Below are 20,068 nucleotides of genomic sequence, written 5' to 3' on the forward strand. Positions count from 1 at the left end.
CTAATATTTGAAATTGTCCGAAGTATATTAAGGAAAATTCAGAAGGGAGAAAATAAAGCATGGAAATTAAGGCGACGAAGGCAATTACGTGGCATCGAAGATCTTTAACGATTATTAACGAGCGTGTGATGATCGTGACGGGTTGGGAAACGCTCCGATGCGCCGCCTGACACGCGGTCACGAATATAAAACGCGACCGTTCAAAGTTTCTTTGGACGGCTGGCAGGAGACAGAACGCGAGTCCGAGGTCGCGTGCCATTCAACCCCCGGCGGGAAGGCATGGGAAATGACGATGTCGTGTAAGAAGCGTGAAATTTGTCCGTGCTTGCGGGACGAGTAGCAATTGCGGAGTCTTGTCGCCGCATAGGACACGCAGAAGCGACAGTAGGAGAGAGAAAGAGAGAGATAGAGAGAGAGAAAGAGAGAGAGAGAGAGAGAGAGAGGTCGGACGAGAAATGCGAAAGGAGACGAGGAATGCGAAGAAAAATTCGGAACGACAGAGCTGCACGGTGCGACGCGGCGCGACGCGAAGCGGAGCGGAGCGGAGCGCGCAAGGCCGTATAGCGCGGGGACGGAAGGCGCGCGCGGCGGAAAAGGCAGAAGGCCTCGAGGAAGGAGGAGGCTGACTGATCGCCGCCGGAGTAGAGGAGAGAGAGCACGCCTGCGCGGAATCCCCGGGCGGGCGCGGGCAGTGCCACCGGAGGCCCGGCGGTTTCAGAGCTTCGCCCGGGACGACGAACCGCGGACGAGCCGAGTGCGGGAAACCCGGTCGTGTGTTTCACAGTACGACCGACCGATCCACACACCGAGTATAACCGTACAAACGAGGAGGCACAACCGCGGGGGTTGAAAAGAAAGGGAGGTGGGGGAGGAGGGTTGGCCCGATTGAACGCAGGCAGACCGCTTCGTGACCTTGGTGCGCGCGACACTTGGCGTCTTCTTCGGGAGCAATAAAGAAGAATTTAATCGGTACCTCTTTTCCAATTGGGGTCGAGTGCACGCGGAGGTGTACGGTCAACTCTCCGCGCGCGAGACCGCCCACAAATTAAGACCGTAACTCGGCCTCGTTCCGCCGCGCCGCTTGCGTTCGCGAGTACTCCGACTGCGAGATAATGTGATGTCACAGTGTTAGGAGAGAAAAGAAAAGAGAGAGAGAGAGCAAGGAAAAAATCGGTGGATGCATAAGAGCGCAACGGGGGGGTTGCAACGAGAGGGTTGCAACGACGGGTAACGCGGGAGTATGCGCGAGTCCTGGTAGCACCGGCTGCTGCTGGAGGATGAACGGGACGACGACGAAGGATTATTAAAGTGGAGGAGCGCCGAGAGAGAAAGAGGTGCATCGTGGTGTTCCATGAGATGTCAGTGGACCCGTCGTCGGGGACAGTTACGCCGTCGTCGTCGTCGTCGCCGTTGTTGTTGTCGTCGTGATCACCATGAGGAGGTCCTCCTACGTCAACTACTACGTCCTGTGCCTCGTGTGCTGGATCCTACTAGGCATTACCGGTAAGCTTCATTCGGGAAGATCGCCCAGCTTGTCATACAGCTTACGTTTCTAACCGCGGCGCGGATCCGTGAAACAGATGGCGGCGTCGAGATGTCAGATCAGGGGGGGCTTCGAGAGAAAGACGCTGTTAGGGGGAGACGCTGTATAAATAGCGGTTGTCCATTCACGCGACACACATAGACAGGCGGATGGTGATCGAGCCGTCGACATCGCACGGGTTGTGCGGGGGAGGCGAGGCTCCGTCGGACTCGTGCCGCGGATGGATCGATCAGATTTTGGGGTGTAGCAGTACGTTGCATACGTCTCCCTCGCACCCCGCATGCACTTACGAACGTACGTACCGCGCACTCGTGCGCGTTTCTCCCGCTGTCGCGAATACCGGCGGATACCGAGTGTAGAGATCGTACGGGAGGGGGAGGATCGAGGATACGCGAGAATAGATAAGGACTAAAAAGGACGGAGACGGCCGAGGGGGGGACGCAACCTCCGGTCCCGGTCCAGGACCGTATCTAGCGCCACCCTTGTTTGTCGCGCCGCAGCATTGTGCCTCCCTCCATGCTCTCTCTCGCTCTGTCTCTATTTGTCTCACTCTCTCTCTCTCTCTCTTTTTCTCTGTCCCCCTTTCTGCCTCTCTTTCTCGCCTTCACATCCTCGCTCTCGACGTCCTCCTCTTTGTCCGCCTCTCTTCACCGCCCTGCGTCCCTGCGGGATCGGCAGCGTGTCGTCTCGATGATTCCGTCATCACGGGACGAAGACGAGAAGGGAGACGAACGCGTCCCCCTTTCCTCCGCTGTGGCGTCGTTCAGGGACGTGTCTATCGATTTCATCTCGCGCGGCTGCATCACCGCGATGCGGTCGTGCTTTAAAGCCCGCTCGTGAAACAGGAGCGTCACGACGTCGTTCCGGAGGGTGCAGTCATGCATTCTACGAGTACGTGCTATTTGCGAGATAGCCTGACTACCGTCGAGACATCTCGTCGGGAGAAACTGGGCGATTTTTGCATCTCTTCTTTAAACATGAGTTTGATTCAATCTTTCGGAAGGGGAAAACTTTCTTGAATAGCTCGCAAGAAACATCAATTCCTAGAAAAAAGAAACCGTTCCTCGTTCCTCGAATGTAACTCGCTTCTGATTGTAGAATTCAGTCTATTATGAACCATGAAGAGATAAGCTTTTCTTTCCAGCGGAGCACGAGAGCTTTCGTCCCGAGATGGAAAGAAACGAGAGGCCAACTGTAGGATTACCTTCTGAAAGCGATTTCCCGTTTCTCGATTGAATAGACGACTCGAATATACGATTCCGCTAAGCGTATCAGCGATTAACCGCGGTGACGCGATCAACTCGCAAAGAAATATCTGACGCGTTTCGGGTCGCATAAAGAACGATCCCGCTCGCGAGCCCGCGTCTCTTCGGCGTGGCGTGATCAATTCCGGAGGCAGCGATGCGCGAGCGGAAAATCCGAAGCGCCGATAAAATCGGATTATCACCGATCGAACTCGTTCGCGTTCGTAGCCGCGCGGAAAGCACCGCCGACTGCGACTGTCGGTCGATGCAATCAGTTGGCGCGTCCGTTCGTCGAATAATCACTTAACTTGGGATCTTGCCTAAAGATCGGTGTAGTTTCGCTCGCCTCCTCCGCGCGCGTATAGTTTCTCTCCCGCTAGCGGTAAATCACTTGGAAAGTACGCTAACTGCTCTCTCTCGACTACGAGAGCCACTACGAGAAGTTCGCAGTTTCAGACCCCGGTAATGGCGGGTTTATCCCGACATCACTCTCGCCAATACATTATGCACTTTCGATCCGTATAGTACTCGCAGACACGCGTGAGGCGTGGGGGAGGAGGGGGGAAGCTGCTGCACAACCTAACCACTGATTATACTTCGCCGCGGTGATTAACCGCGGCCCGATCCGTTCGTTCCTCCCCGGAAACGGAGAAGTTCGACGCGACTATATCAAAGCGGCTGGCGCAACTCGGGGCGTAACTACTGACTCGAGAGTCTCGAGACGCTACGCGCGACTCCTTACGCGAAATCACGCTCGTGACGCTTATGGAGATTTCTGAGCGCATAAAATGAATTTGCGGAACGTGGCGCGACTTCAACGGGCCTCGCAGACGTCGCCGTGCGTGGAAGCGTTCAGGAAATTGCGTCTCTTAAAAAGAAAAAGTCTCTTAAAGACGAGCTGACGTGTTCCATTCAATTTTTAAAAACACTTTATCGATATTTCACTGCGATAAATTAAAGGCGGACAGAAAAAGATTACTGTAAATATTTCATGTCTTTTCATGACTTTAAATGGATCTTGTCGTAGGGAAAAAGAATCGGAGCGAGTGAGTCTATTTCGGCGTAAGCCCGTCGTGTGAGGATTATTATAAAATCATATCACGCCGGCGGGAAATAATCCTTCAGATGCTGAAAAACTGGGATTTATGTGGCAGTTTAGCACACGATGACGTCGTAAAACTGCACGGGCATGCGTACGTGTTGTTCTGACAAAGTGGGAAAGGAAACAGCAGCCCTGCCGGACGCAGCAGCTCCGCCGAGTCTCCTCCGAGCACATCGGGCGGCATTGTCTCTCGGGAAATATACGATTTTAGATCCGCCTTCTGTTTCCGAGAAATTTACTTCTTCCTACTCCCTCCGCCGCGCCCGCGATCACGTCCCATCACGCTCGATTACGTTAGCGGGGAGACACTTTATCGTAACTTATTGCTGCGTGAAGCGGAATAGATTTATAAAGCAATACTTCCTCGGATTTTTATAATAGTTTTCATACCTTGGCAGAAGAATCTCTCTTCGAAGACGCCGCTCTCTCCCATATTTCTTTTTTACTCAAACATTCTTCTTATTCAGAGTGCTTCGATGGAAACGATGATCGAAGCGATTCCGCTTCGTCCCGCTTGTAACGATTTATGCCCTCGGAATGGCGAACGGTCTATTTCCTCTTCAACGCTCCCTTTAAATAATACACAACGTGAGAATATCGCGTCGTCGGCCAGCTTTGTAGCTTTTATCGAAATCTCCGGGACGAACGTGATTTCCGCGTACCCCTCGGGAGCTACGAGGACGGCGCAAACCGACTTACAAAACGTCGGCATGAATAATGCAGCCGCCACTTGTCCCCCGCTCGTCGTCGTATTTGTGTCCGACGTCCCCGCGCGATAAACATAAACTCTTACGGTTATTCATCAATGAGCCTGCCTTGGTGCGTTATATTGCGAAATTACATGCTTCATGTTGACGTGCATACATCTCGCCGCGATAAAACGGCGTCATTCTCCCCTTTGCGCCCGAGCGCTCCTTTGCCCTGATTTAATCTCGAGATAAATGCGATTGTATTACGCACCCCTGAGGAACACGATCGCGCGCGACCTTTGCGCAACTCGCCGCACGTCGACATGAAAAATAGGTTTGGGGCGGCGTAGGCATGGCATCTACCGAGCGGCCTATTTGTGCCCCCTTTTCTCGCGGTAGGCAAATGATCCCGACTCGATGGCGAGGGGCACAACCCGCACAACCTCACGGCGACCGACAGGGGCGCGTGCGCGCAGCTGCGCAGATTTTGCCGTCCCTCAAGATCAAGAGGATCGACTGTGCGGGTGGAGGAGGACCGGTAGCGCAGCCCCCAGACACGAATTCGTATCTCCGGCACATTTGACAATACACCACTCGTAGCCGCGCGCGCTGATTGCCAATCTAGCTCTTCTCGGTTCGCGCGGAAACGTGTCGGCCGGATGGATTTGTCGGCTGCGGGGAATCACGGAGTTACGACGTTTCTGGGACGATGTGATTTCGAATCTGGGGATAGAGGAAGGCGATTTTATCGTGGCCAACCGCGAATGATGATCAAAATCACCAATCGCTCTTTGGCATTACACGGATCATCGCGATAAACCCTCCTCCCCCTCCCCCCCCCAAAAATCGATAAATCTGACGAAAAGATTTAATTTTAGAACTTGATTCGCAATCTCTCGTTTGATTTTCGCTCGTAAAGTAAATGGAAGTTTTTATTTTCGCTTGAAATCCAACGGAAGGGAGATCGATGAAAATTCTTACCACCATTGTTTACTTTAGCTCATCGATTAGCCGTCGAGATTAATTTATGATTCATTACCCCGCACTTAGCTTGACTGAAACAATAATTATTACCGTTGCAGCGGCTGTGATTTTCTTGCGCATAAGTAGAACAATCGATGCGCGATAAGCTGAGCCGTGTGGAGCGAGGCTTACGTCTTGTACAGGCGATTTCATATTTACTCCTTATCGCGTCGCGCGATTATCGTGCTGTTGATCTTAATTAAGCGTAATTATCGCCAGCTTTGTCGTTTGTCAAAGTTTCGGGAAATCTTGATAGCACGACGACATATGCTCACTTCTTACGTAACTCGGGCGCTCTCCGCTAATTAGTAAAGTAATCAGCCACATTTAATTAACAGATCGAAGTAAAAGACGAAAGCGAGATAAGGTAACTGCTAGAAAATATACTCTAACAATGAGTTGTAGCGGAGAAGACATCGCGGACCTTTATAGAAGCAATTTATTAATTTAGCATCTTAAATGCTTACCGCGTCAGCCTAACTCCTCTACACATAAAATATTCCCTCGTCCTAATTGAGGATTTCATTTTTCACACTTAGCCCCGACGACCATTTCTCAAATTATGGTCACCGCAACGGCCGCGCAAATCCGGACGAGCAACCGTGGGGGATTTCGTGCGCTACCGATCGAAAACGAGATCGGATGATGTGATATCGTCAAGGTCGTTAGAATAACGCCCACGTTGCTCTCCATCTTTCTCCCTCTTTCCCGTTGAATGCTGATCTGCCTTTAGATTTCCCGGATCGGAATCCCCGGGATTAGTATCCATTTCCCCCGGGCACAGCTCCTCAGCGGGGTCTCCTCCGCGATAGGATTTATTCCGAATAGCGTCGCGCGCGCGACCGGGCGGATACGGAATACGAATGCGAAATAGGTAAGTCCCTTCTCGAGGTCGCCCTGGCTGGCTCTCCTTATTATTCCATTGCGACGGCTAACGTCGCTACCTCCATGTTAATTCGCCGCATAACGTGCCGGCGGCGATGCGGCGACCGGTATAAGCGTGTTACACGGACGTCTTAAGAACGCATCGCCGCGGCGATAATTCGCGCATTTCACGCATTCGCGATGTAGCGAAAGAAATATGCATCCCCTGTCTCCGTATTCTCCGCATTGCGCCGTTTTCCTCTTTCGTCTCCGATCACGGGATCGCACGGAACCTGCACCGCTTTATACACGCGAGACACTTTTCTGAACGCACGTTCTTTCAGGGGTAAGTACGAGATCTCATTCGCTGGTGAAGAGATTCGACGGGATTTACACGGGGCCTTACTTCGACTCGAACACTCCAACGAATATCACGGCGCAGTTGGGCACTCATGCTTACCTACCGTGCAAAGTGCGGCAGCTTGGTAACAAATCAGTAAGTTATCTATCCATGCAATTGAACTCTCCGGTATAAAAAGGTCTGTGAGCGTCAAGAAGAGGAAAGAAGTTCTCCTCTCGGAGAACGAGCGAATATAAGCAAAAAAAAATTAATCTCTTACGGTACGAGAAACGCTCACAGCAATTTTTATACCCTACATGTTTTCTATTCATCCTCGAGTCTTACGTATAAGGGTATCGTAATTTCATACATATATCAATATAACTGTCATCGCACGTCGATTTGAGACCTAATTTGTCCTTGTCATATCGTCTCCCGCATCTTTGATAGAAACATGTTTGCCTTTACGCGTTACGTGTATTTGACAGCTTGATTTATTAACAAGCTTATTTGTCGGATAACGCGTAATGGCCAAACTTTTGCCTGACAGTGGTATGACAATGGGACTCCATTTGATATAACGCTAAAAAAACAAGGAGAAATTGTCATAAGCCGGGCGTGAGTCCGGTGAGACTTACTGTCTCGTCGTTCCCGAATCTCTCCCGAATACTATTCCGTTGTCCACGTGTGAACAAGCTAAACTTATTTACACGCAAACGTTCGATTGTCCCTATTTAATTATTAACGGTAAACAACGGTACAAAAAATTATCGGATTACAATCGGCACGTCAAAGCGAAGTGGGCAGTTATTTCCGTTATCAATCATTCTTTTCGCTAACGTCCCGGAAAAATCGCCCGACCTTGGACAACCCGCGATTACTTCTATCAAAGGTCCACGGACAATAAAACGTCGTAACTAATATATTTCAACCATTTATCGCGAAACCCATCCTATTTCCTCCGTGTCGGATAGCTGTCCGCGACAGATAACCCACCCACGTGTCACGAGCTGTTAACTCGTTCGCCAACGATCGGCGTTCCCTTTTCATCGAATCAATTTACCACGCTAATAAAACGCCCGCTAATGATTTCGCGTTTTACCCCGTTCGTGAAATCGGTATAATCTGAAACCGGTGGGCAGCGAGAGAAGGGGGCGGTTTCGCGGAACGTCGGTCGTCGTCCGGCGTGTAATAAAATTACCGTCGGCACGCGTGTGTCTCTCGTTAAGGAACTTCACCGACGTGTACGCAGGCGTACTCTCGTCGTACCCTCGGCTGCATACGGGGTATACGCCTGTCGTCGTTGGCACGCGGTCGAGGACTAAGTATCCGGTAACACGCGACCCGCGCGTATAATCCCGGCGCGTACTTGAGGGGACCGCGGTCGCCGCCTCGATCCTTATCGGCCGGCGAATTAAATGTATTCGTACCTCGCCTTCTTTCGACGCAGCACGGACGACCGACCGTGGTTCGCGGCACCATCTAGATTTCCGTTGGGCGCGCGCGAGCCGTCCGGTCGATGAACGATAAATTAACTGCGCGGCGAGGGGAACGGGAAGATTGATCGTTCGGAATCGGAACGAACCGAATGTACCCTTTCTTATATTTTTTCTGGGTTTTTTTTTGGTCGGTGTATATCTCACTCCTGTTTCTTATACTCGACGAAATCTTTTTTACGCACCCCAATTTCGTCCCTTTCGATGTCCATTTAGTTGCGAATGATGGGCCCGCGGTAATCCCGGTGATTTCGACATCAAGCTAATGCGACTAAAATGAACGGTGAATGGCGAGGAATGAGTCTCTCAGATATATTGAGAAAAAAATTCGTTAAAAACGTTGGTCGTTTCATGATAAGAATAGAGAGGAAGTGAGCGACGAATCTCTATGCAAATTAATAAAATGCAAAACCGACGACCGTCTATATAAGAGACTACAAAAAGATCTCACGCGTGAAAAGAATTTAAGGCGTTCAAGGCGAACAAAAACAATTCATTTTGATTAATCCGAAGGTCTCCTGGATCAGAAGAAGAGACTCGCATATCCTTTCGGTGGATAGAACGATGTTCATTCCGGACGAGAGGTTCCAGGCGATTTTCGGGGAGGCGGACACGTGGACGCTGCAGGTGAAATACGTCCAGGCGCGCGACGAAGGCGAGTACGAGTGCCAAATCTCGACCGACCCGAAGAAGAGTCACATCATCAAGCTCAACATCGTCGGTGAGGGTCGCGGAAGGCGATTACATTAAGCCGATTATCCGTTCTCAAACGACCGGGCGACAATACCGTAACGTCCGACCGTGTTACAGTGCCAAAGATCGAGATCTTGGGGGACCGTGACATGTATGTGAAGACCGGAAGTACAGTCGCAATACGATGCGTGATAAAGCAGTCCCTCGAGGGCCCGTTCTACGTCTTCTGGTACCACGAGGGCGATCGCGTTCTAAATTATCAGCTGGGCAAGATCGACATTCAGACGAAGAGGATCGAGCAGGACACGGTGAGCAGCCTCGTGATTCACAACGCGAGACGGGAGGACTCGGGTAACTATACTTGCAGCCCGAGTAACTTGGATAGCGCGAGCGTGCAGCTGCATGTGCTAAACGGTGAGTGGAACATTTTATCACTTTGGCGGAAAAAGTTTGGAAAAATTAAAATGGGGAAAAACAAGTTTCAAACTTTTCTCTTTCCCCGAGCATAAACTTTCGTTTACATGTGATTCACTGTTTGCGGGATCGCACTTTTTTTCACGCGGACTTTTACAAAAAGCACTTGATAACTCGTATCGTGAAAATAACACGAAATGAACACAAGGTTATAGGTTTTTTTTGTTTTTTTTTTTTTCGTTGCAGCATATATAATCTTGCTATTTTATTACATGCAAATATATATATATCCGATGATTTTCTAGGGGAACACCCCGCGGCGATACAGAGAGGCATCAGTTCAGCGCCGGGCGGCTGTCCTACTCTATGGTGGCTGGCAGGAGTGGTGACACTGTACTCGAGTCACGGCAGCCGTCTGTTCGTCCTCCTTCTTTTGATCCTTATGGTTCTCTACTCGAAAAATCCATCTTACTTTGCGACGGAACGATAATCAGGCAACCCCGCAAGGATGGTATACGCGTATAATCGATTATCTCCTGCTACGAGACCCCGACTACCTCGAGAGAAGAGATCCTCGACGTTGCGGACCGATTTTCAGAGATCAAGGACAAAAAGGGCGAGGATGAGAGGATTAGGAAGATAGAGGGTAATACGATAGAGAGAAAGAGAGAGAGAGAAAGATCGGAGAAGAAGAATAATGATCCTGGAGGTAGTATGTTTTTTCTCCGTATGCGTGAAGTAAGAGTTAGAGGTTCATCTCGATTATCGAGACAGTGATCCGGCCGTTAGAAATTAGGAATTAGTTTTATTATATGAATTCTTGTTAAATTGCTGCGAGAGAGTTATACGTGCTGGAGAAGCTACGAAATTTTTGACGTTATCGGAAATATAAATTAGGTCGAGCTTGAACAACGGGTAGTCCGTGAACGTCTTGAAAACTTTCAGTTGCGAATTCGGGATAAACTGACAATTTTATTTATTAAGATTATTTATTGACTTTTACGTTCATTAAAAATTTTATCTAAATAAAATAACGTGTCATTCTTACTGTTGACTTCTTATTGTAACAGATATTTTTGAGTTTGCTTTTCTAAAGACGTATTCCACATTTATATTTAACATTTGCATAAATGTTTCACGCATTTCCCGTCTGTTTAGCCCGACGAGGTAAAAAGTTACGAAATTTCAAAAAAGAAAGCGCCCGAAAAACAATCGCGATCGCGAGATCCTATCGCGAGGGCGTTGGGTGATTTCGTAGCACTCGTTACAGGAACAAGAAAGCGATAACGTGACGAGAAATGTAGAAAGACGAGAAACGATGGTGGGAGAAAGAGGAGAGAGAAAGAGCAAGAGTGAAAAAGAACCGTCACGAGACTGGGGAAAAAGCAGAAAAACTTCGTCCGCGCCGCTCGAATAGAATTGAAACTTGTTCGATGAATTTTTCGAAAGGCGATGTAATTAATTATATTCGATAGCGACCGATTACAAACAAAGCGTGTCTATACTTGACGTCTACCGCGTGATCTAGGATCGTCCTGAGACCGAGTGATCTCGGCCATCGTCTCTCAGACGATTTGTCGATACGCGCCAGAAGCAATTAGAATCTCTCTTCAGTTCGTCAATCAGCGTGTCTGTTCCAAGATCGTACGAGAACCAAACTTGACGAGAAGGGGAAAGAAACGACGGGGAAAGAATCGAAGCGACCCTATTGAGAAATAAAAATGTTATTATTATTATTAATAACACACGGCGATAGTATTATTCGATCCGAGGAAAAAAAATTCATATCAAGCGACATTTTGCCCATATCAAACTCTCAGTCACGATATTCTGATATTCCCAGCGCCAAGGCAAATTTGATACGACTATAGTCGGAGAACGTCATTAAATTTACAGACAATTTTTATCCGGGAAGCTCATCGATTGCGCGAGTAAGATGAAACAGGATATCGCGATGTGGAAATTATCACTGCCTCTAAAAATACTTGACCGCTGCTTTGTTGGCGACAGGTGTCTCGAGACGATCCGCGATAAAAATTTTGGTAATTGAAACGCATTGAGTATACACACGTCGATCAAAATGTATCCATACGTCCGCGCATGCACAGGCTGACTCACCGCGACGCGGGCCGTAAAGACCGAACTTATAATATCTTCCACTGTCCGCTCCCGTACGCGTCGTCTCGCGATCTCGGAAATATCGCGGTTTTTTATAGAAAATCGAAGAACCTTTTAGGAATGTAGAAAAAATTTTGTACACTCGTTTTGCTCGAGGGATTAAATACTGCCGATAAAGTCATATTTCATTCCTTCCTTGAAAAGTTGTCCGAAATGTCACGAACTATTTCTATTTGGACTGTTTATTCACGTTGGACGACGTTAAAGGGAAAAAAAGACATTTGTTTTGTATAAAATTTACAAACGTACGTATATATACGTAGTGTAACACACGCCAAATTTTACACGTATTCTAAATCCCATTCAGATGTCCTCCTTCGATAGATTTCTTTTTCTTACGAGTCGTCAAACGTCTCATCGTAACAACATAGGCAAAGTACTTTCGACGTATAATACTTTTTGATAACGCATATTTCCATGTTTTTGACGGTTTTGGCCCGCGGCGTGCCGCCTCTGAGCATGATCGGTTGTATAATTTAGCGGATGAACGTACGGCTTTCCGGTGGGCACCCGTGCGCCCCCCGCGAATTTGCTTTCTTCTCGCAAATACTAGAGGGATGGGGAGGAAATACTGTTTTTTATAATATTATATATTATATATATATAAATATATATATACAAACGAACAGAAATATATATATGTATATGTGTACGCGCGCAAATACGTTGCACATGGGTGTTGAATATTGAACAAGTTTCAGCTCGTACGAACGAGAGGCGCATATAAAGCGACTAGAGAACGTTGTACGTTCTCGTTGAGAGAATTCTTGAGGGAATGTCTTGAAGAGAGATACGAATAGGAAGAAGGGAAAAGAGAGAGAAACAGAGAGAAAGAGAGAGAGAGGAAAAAAATACACCATAGAACACGAGGACAGCGGCAGGAGACGAACGATTCGTTAGAATATCTACGATTCATGTGATTGTAAATAACGTAACATAGCGTATAAATAACGTAACGTTAATTAATGATATGCCGTACGTGTTACGCTAAAGAAACAAGAAAAAAAAATTAACTAAATAACGTTACTGTGTAATTTTTCGGATCGTAAAACGCGCATTGGAAATGAGTCTGGCCGCCCGTGCTAACCGGCTCGGGAATCATGCACGGTATCGGGAGGCAAGAGGATGTGGCACATTTCTTAACGATAAGGGAGACGCCGCGCATACGTATACGATGTTCCCAGAAATCGAAATATCGTCTGACGAATTTTCGTTTCGACGAACATTTATCGCGAGGGGGCGGGTTGGGGAGGAGAGGGGGAGGGGGAGGACACGGCCGTCGTCCGTGATACAATCGAAGGAGAGATCCTTAACGCGTCCGTCGCATTCAGCCGCGGTCACTTCCGGATCGCGGCGGACTTATCGTCGGAGATCGGCGCGTAAGACCACCGAGGAGGACCGGAGAACACGCGCCAGGGTATCGGCGCGCGCGCGCGCGCTTTTCCCGTTGGCGCGCCGGGGTGCGTCCGAGTTTTTTTTTTTAGGGGAGGAGGGAAGAAGCGGAGAGCGCGCGCACGTTTCCCCGTGACGAGCGCGCTCGTGGATAGCACGGGCCGGCCACACACGCGACTAGATGTAACACTAATTAACGCCTAGCGATTAAGCGAACTAACGGATATAAATGCAAATATATCGTCGGATATAATAGCCAGGCGGGACGAATGCGCGAGCGGCTGTGTGCGTGCATGTTTTGCGCGACCGCGCGAGTGCGAGCGGTACGGTTGGTGCTTTAAACCGTGTGAGCCTGTTCTGCGCGAGAGAGCGAGAGAGAGAGAGAGAGAGAGAGAGAGAGAGAGAGAGAGAGAGAGAGAGAGAGAACGAAGGACGAAAGAATGAGAAAGCGAGAGAGAGAGAAAAAAAAATAAGCCACACACGCATACGTACATACAGACGTACACAACACATACAACACGCGCACACCCACGCGTATACCGCGAGAAGTTCGTTGGACTGACGTGTAACCAAGACGTTGGTCGAATGACACATTTTAAGATAAAGACAAAAAGGTCGATCGGGGACGTAGCTATCTTCTTTATATCGTTTCCGCCTTTCCTTCTTCCCGCGCCTCGCGAGGCCTCGCGGAGCCTCCTAAAGGCAACGACCGACGCGACAAAGGCCGGAAACGGTCTGTGTGAGGCCGCGGTCGCGATTAAGCTTCACCACCCTCTTTCTTCTCTCTTCTTTAATGCGGGCCTCCCCCTCGCGAGGTGGAAGAAGGAACACCGCCCTCGTCCCCGTTGCCCTTTTGCTTCACCGCGAGAAAGGGGAAAGTAATTTAAAGAGAAGATAGCATGAGAGACGGCGGGACGGCGAAAAAAAAAAACCCAGTCGAGAAACGTCGTCTTACGATCTAATTCTAACGTAGAACAGCATTAAAATTTTTGTACCAAAATCTATCCAGTAGCCCTTAAGTGTCGCATACACTTGCGTTTCCGTTTCCGTTCGACGTTGCCGACGCGTACTTACCCTCCTTATTCAATGTCTTTGTTTCTTGGTCGAAACACGTCGCGGGGGAACGGAGCGAGTAAAACTTGCCCGAAAATACCCTCTCGCAAGTTTCTCGGTCGCAGCATTAAAATGGGTGCTCGTCAGCGCGATCGTATACGCGCTTCTCCCCCCGCGTTCTTCCACGCGTTCGAATAAATCAACCCCTCGCGTGCCACCGCTCCGCGTTTCGTAAGGCAAGCTCGCGAAGTAGAGCGCGAAAATGATACGATTACTAATCGCGGTCCGGGAGAAGTCTCGAAAAAATCTCCCTGATTAATATAATGAACGATCGCGATCCGATCCGCGCTCAGCCGATTCCCGAGAGTCGTGGGTAACGACTTGAAGATAATGAAGAACACTTCTCTGTTTCGAGAGAGTGATGCTTGTGACCGTCCTGACAGTACGTCGATGTGCTCTTACGCGTAGATGACACAAGTTAGATGTGTTCTTTCCGAGATAGTAGGCTATATGTGAGAGATACGGAGCGACACGACGCCGCCGCCGCCGTCGTCGTCGCCGGAGAGATGAAAGACGAAGTGAGACGCGGTGACCCAGAAATACATAGATCTCTCTATCGAGTCGCGGGGATTTCAATTCCGACGTGATCTATCCGTCTGTTGCCGCGCCATCGAACGGTCCCGAAAAATTCTTTGTGAAGGCGGGAGAACATCTCGGAAATCGATTACGCAGCTCCGAGAAAGAGAGAGAGAGAGAGATAGGGGGAGAGAAAGATTGAGAACAAGTCACCGGAAAAGAATTTTTCGAGACGAGCGGCAAACGAAGTGTTATCGTGAAACTTTTCAGACGAGAAACTAAACGTCGAAGATTACGAAATACCGCGCGCGGAGGATGTACAGGACTGTTGTAATTTTAACCCTCCACTGCTTTTGGATCCTATTAGAGGGCGAACCGCCTCCCGCGAATGTATAATAAATTTCCCAGACAGCACGCATGTCCGGAATCGAAACGTTTTAAAGATATCTTTAGACATCTTACGTCCCAATTTTGGACACAGCGCTGTCTGGGTTCCTATTTCGATGATACGCACGCACGAGTTCGAGACTGCGAACGGAAACAAATGGTTCGCTTTCTCGCCCGTGCGGGCATTTTTTCCCCCCGTCCGGCTGTGGAGGGTTAGAAGGGCGAATCGGAGAAACCCATTTGTCGTCGATCGGCGCCCTCGGGACGGCAGGTACCTCGTTAACCGCGCGGATCACTGATGACATTCGCGAGAAAGAAATGCACCGTGCAATCACGCGACTGTTGCACGCGAGCATTGACGCTCCCGAACGTACGACTCGAGTGGCTCGACGAATTATCGCGAATTATATTATCGAGTAAACGAGATCATTTACGTTCGATCCCCCTTAGCGATACGCAAAACCGAGTAATTTATTTATATCGCATTGTCGGACACGAAAACGCGCGTGCGATCGACATCGGTAAATCAGGAGTCTCGATGAGTCCATTTACGAGAGAGCGACTGAGTGAGTTCGACAACGTCCTATTAATGTTGAAAGCGAGATCCTACGTTACGGCACGCGACAGATCACACTATAGTAAGGGGTCTAATTAATCACTAACACGTCTGCCGATTCGAACGTTCGACGAAGGTGATTTACGGCTGCCCGTCGCCGTGAAGGGCGGACTATCGGGAAGACTAGTCGGGAAACCGAGGAGAGAAGGAAGGCGAAATTTGTCGAGCGCGCGGATAAGCGGACGATCGATTTAAAAAAAAAGAGAAAAAAAGTAAGCGTAAGTTAAAAGAAAAATAAACAGCAAAACACACTGGAAATATTCCTCGAGGCAAGCCTCGTCTCATGGATTCGCGTCTGTACACCTTGAGCGCTTTAAACGAGAGGAGAATGGACTTTTAACGAATCTACGAGATGATGCCGAGGAAAGCGAAGGATGTTAGAGCGAATGTGGGGATGAGGATAAGCGGAGCGAGAGTTTAAAATATATGCGCGTGAAGTGCACGAGCGAAAGAGCGAGAGGGTGTGAGTGAGAGAGAGAGAGGGAGAGAAAGCGAGCGAAAGATCGAGATAATAAATCAATGTTAAACCCATCATTACCGGACTCGCAGTTTCGGGAGACAAATCTTCGTTGACCGCCGTTTCTACGCATAAGTTTAGTCTCGTTTTTCGGAAGCTGGACGCGCGACACGTCCTTTCGGCGCCCGATCGCGGCTGCGCGATATACTACTTACTGGACTTTAGACGAACGTGAAAAGAAATTTACTCGTTGTCCGCGTCGAGAGCACGAGCTCGGATCTTTCGCCAGCGGCGGGACAGACGCGCGGGAACGCGATCGACGTAGAACGGAGGAGCCCCGTCCACCGTCTCGGGAGTACTCTTTACATACCAGTTTCAGCGTTTTTCCGTTTTTAACTTATTGTGGCGAGAAACGGGACGAAGAGCAGTCCCGTTCTATGTGTGTAAGAACCATAAAAGCTTAATAAAAGAAAAAAAAAAAACATTATACTATGAACTTACGGAATACCTAATAAAACTAAGCCAAACCGTTAAGAACAGTCTTTTATTTCTTTCGCTCCTTTGTATACCGCATTACGTATCATTGCATTGCATATCATATCATTACATATCATTACATGTCATTATATTTCACACAATTTATTATATATTTATCACTGTATTGCATACACGTACATATCCTAACATCATTACATCAGTCACATATGCATCATTATATATTAATGTACTTGGCATTTATTATGAAATAATAGATTTTGCTTAAAAAAAAAAAAATCAAAACGAGATTCATGTAGATGCAAATAAATTGTCTTGCGATAATACAAGCACGAACGTATAGAGCGAGAAAATTTACCAAAAATATACATATTAAGTGAATGCCTTAACTTAGAATGGAATATCTTAGTTAATCTTTTAGTCGTGGACCACAGAATATTGTAAGAAAACTTTGTTTCTCACTTGACTTTTTCCGGGGCCTCGGAATTCGTTCAGTTGTTACATTTTTTGATGGCTCTCTCGAAGAAGGAGCGGTAGAACACGCCGATGAGCCTCAACACTCCCATTAGCCAAGCTTGCGCGATCAACTCGCACAATGAGGTGACTTGCGACATTCCCGCGCACAATGTCACCATTATGAAACCTTCCCAACCAACGGTAGAGAAGAAATGTCTTGCCTGAAGCACGTTATCGTTTAACACAGGAAGTCAAAGAGAAACAATTTTAAATTTATTAGTTTTCATGCACTTACCAACGCGTCCTTGAAAGTTTTCTCAGCAACAACCTCGGGCTGGACCAGTTTCACCGTCTGCGATATGACTTTTGTCTCCATCGGCTTTGACAACTCTTCGACCGCAAAACCAGGTGTATCTGTGTCCGGCGGTAAAGACAGAGTAACAGAGATATTGTATGGTTGAAGTTCCATCTCCAAGCTCTCCGCCAACCCACGGAGTGCAAATTTTGTAGCACTATAAGCGGTGTATCCGAAGATACCTGCAATGCATTCTCTTTTTATATAAAGACCAAGTCATAATTGATGTGTCAGTGGTACAAATAAATTTATTACGCAAATACCTAGGAGACCAGCTTGAGACGACATAAGTACAATCACTCCTTCCTTAGAATCTTTCATTCTTGGCGTCACTGCCTTAATGCAGTAATATGTACCTAGAAAATTTGTGCGTACCATCTCATCGAGATTCTCTGGGGTGGTGTCTTCTATCTTGCCAGCGATTGCGAGACCAGCGCAATTTACAAGCATGTAAATTGGTCCCATAACCTTCTCTAGATCGGTCAGCGCTTTCTCAACAGTCGAATAATCCATACCAATATTTAAAGATAGACACTCCACCCTTTGTGTATTTCTGTTCTCGCATGCTTGCAATATTTCCTCCTTGGCTTTCTCCAAATTCTGTTCATTCCTCGCGATTATCGTCACATTTGCTCCCTTCTTTGCGGCGATAATCGCCATACATTTCCCAATGCCGCTGGAGCCGCCGGTCACCTACAAAACAATATTTACATTTATATTACAAAATAAGTTAAAAAAGATATGATCATCGGGACGGCTCTTATCACATCGTCTTGTAATTTACGTCATTATATTTAATGTTTTTGTTTTTTTTTTCCTCGAACTTTGGACGACACTCACGACAACATGTTTGTTCCTGATGTCTTTTATTTTTCTCCCGAACAAATACTCATATATCAGAGCCAAGACGACTAACACGACAGTCGCCTGCATAAGCCAACTACCAACTTTCATTATCACAGTTGGTATAATAATGTCAGGGTCCGACATGATGACTTATCCGTTCTTTTCGGCAATCACCGACAGAATAAATGCTAATACCGCACAAGCCAAATATCACCCTTCTTCTTCCTCTTCTTCTTCTTGGGGTTTATATGGCTCCACTTCCCTGTAGAGCGTGACGTGACACTGCCCCGAACCTTCGTGACTTTCGTGAGGTACAGGACAGTACAGGAACTGATGCGACCCAATTACTCTTCAAACTCGAAAATGTGTATGTGTATATGTACGTATTGTGTGTGTATGTCCGCGGTGTTGGGAACTCTGATCAATTCGTGGGTGCGTTGGACCCAGGAAACTAGAAAACTCTGGAAACTGCTCGGATCAATTCACCCGGCGAGAGCAAGGGCCAATATCCGGGCAAGATCACTATAACGACCACGACGACCACGTGGCACGTGGCACGTGGGCACGTGCATTGTCGCGTTTATCGGAACTACGATGAAAACGCGAGAAGTCCTCGCAAGGTACATACATGCACACGTTTTAGCTTCTGAGCGACGCGATATCAACCGAGAGGAGCTCTTCTATACCCTTTTCTCACATCCTACATTACCTACGTTGAGTACAATCCCCGCGTAATCTGCGATCGTCAAATCAGTGCTCTTTAATTTGGAGACCCGCTTTTCAGGCATATAAAAAGTTATCGTTATCATGGCGGATCGAGGATCGAGTGAACATCAACACTGGGTAATTTTTTCTGACTGTATTTAATTAATGAGAGGCTCGGAGATATAATTAGAGAATACTGACATCACTCTTGACCATGTGGCCTGCATCGAAAGTAAGTGAGCAATATATAAGTGTTTTAATTTACCCAGTCACTGTTTCGTCATTAAAAATGTATGGATTTTTTTTATACAGCTGCGACCAGCGTTGTACCCTGGTCGGAGCTATGTAAATTTCAAGATTACATCTACATAGATTATTTACATCTGCATAGATCATTGTTTACGACGTTCATGTTTACGCAAACCTTTCTCGTGGTAAACAATATAAGCAAAATGTAAATTATTTATAAATTAGTGATTGATTAATTAAGTTTTTTGAACTATATTTTCACAAACAGTTCTAAAAAAAATAAAAATAGTTTTGCATTTCAGTTATGATTTATTTCTTAATCAACTGTGCAGTACAACATATAAAAATATACTATAGAATATTTACGTGATTTTTGATCTGTTAATTTTTCGACGCATGCTAAAAATTGTGTCAAACTAAATAATAGTAACTGAAAGTAAAATTGCAAACAAAAAAATATAAATTTCCGATATTTCTGAAAATATAAATGTTCGATGATCCATGAATTACTCATTGTTTACACGACACGTTAAACGTAGTTTACGTTGTATACATGTAGATGTAAATTATTATATTTTACGCATAAACACCCAACCCTGGATCTTGAACACAGCTCCGACAAAAACTGTGAAAAATAAAACAGGAATAGGAAAATATTGTGTATTTTTTAAATATTAGATCTTTCTCTGCAACATAATTCTTATAATGATCTAAAATAGAGCAGGAGACTAGGGACAAACGTAAAATATTGCTTATTCGAATCGATATTTTCCATTTGCTTATTTGCACATCAACTTTTTCTTTTTTGTAAGGCAAACATATTCTTTGCTTACATGCATTATAGGATGGGTAAAATCTAACCACATGTTATAATTAAGTAAAAAAAATTTTTTAT

The 20,068-nt window shown here is 47.0% G+C and overlaps 2 protein-coding genes across 2 annotated transcripts; one reads left to right on the forward strand and one right to left on the reverse strand.

The window, feature by feature from the left end:
- The first annotated feature begins 701 nt into the window (after positions 1-701).
- Positions 702-16,604, forward strand: LOC139818584 (neurotrimin). Its single transcript, XM_071787341.1, has 5 exons — positions 702-1,503; positions 6,810-6,961; positions 8,815-9,022; positions 9,112-9,408; positions 9,714-16,604. Exons 1-5 carry the CDS (start codon positions 1,434-1,436, stop codon positions 9,896-9,898), a joined length of 912 nt encoding a protein of 303 aa, XP_071643442.1. The 5' UTR covers positions 702-1,433; the 3' UTR covers positions 9,899-16,604.
- Positions 16,593-18,758, reverse strand: Kdsr (3-ketodihydrosphingosine reductase). Its single transcript, XM_071787340.1, has 4 exons — positions 18,214-18,758; positions 17,637-18,066; positions 17,314-17,555; positions 16,593-17,239 (listed from the first exon to the last, which is right to left on the reverse strand). Exons 1-4 carry the CDS (start codon positions 18,361-18,363, stop codon positions 17,054-17,056), a joined length of 1,008 nt encoding a protein of 335 aa, XP_071643441.1. The 5' UTR covers positions 18,364-18,758; the 3' UTR covers positions 16,593-17,053.
- Between the last annotated feature and the right edge of the window lie 1,310 nt (positions 18,759-20,068).

Source organism: Temnothorax longispinosus, chromosome 9 (assembly GCF_030848805.1).
Source record: "Temnothorax longispinosus isolate EJ_2023e chromosome 9, Tlon_JGU_v1, whole genome shotgun sequence".
NCBI classification, from domain to species: Eukaryota; Metazoa; Arthropoda; class Insecta; order Hymenoptera; family Formicidae; genus Temnothorax; species Temnothorax longispinosus.

Excerpts from the sequence above, each read along its gene's own strand:
- LOC139818584 (XM_071787341.1), top strand. The coding sequence starts at position 1,434 with ATGAGGAGGTCCTCCTACGTCAACTACTACGTCCTGTGCCTCGTGTGC. Across the intron at positions 6,962-8,814 it reads GGCAGCTTGGTAACAAATCA|GTCTCCTGGATCAGAAGAAG; the intron begins GTAAGTTATCTA and ends ATTAATCCGAAG. Across the intron at positions 9,409-9,713 it reads GCAGCTGCATGTGCTAAACG|GGGAACACCCCGCGGCGATA; the intron begins GTGAGTGGAACA and ends ATGATTTTCTAG.
- Kdsr (XM_071787340.1), bottom strand. The coding sequence starts at position 18,363 with ATGTCGGACCCTGACATTATTATACCAACTGTGATAATGAAAGTTGGT. Across the intron at positions 18,067-18,213 it reads TCAGGAACAAACATGTTGTC|GTGACCGGCGGCTCCAGCGG; the intron begins GTGAGTGTCGTC and ends ATTGTTTTGTAG. Across the intron at positions 17,240-17,313 it reads AAACTTTCAAGGACGCGTTG|GCAAGACATTTCTTCTCTAC; the intron begins GTAAGTGCATGA and ends AACGTGCTTCAG.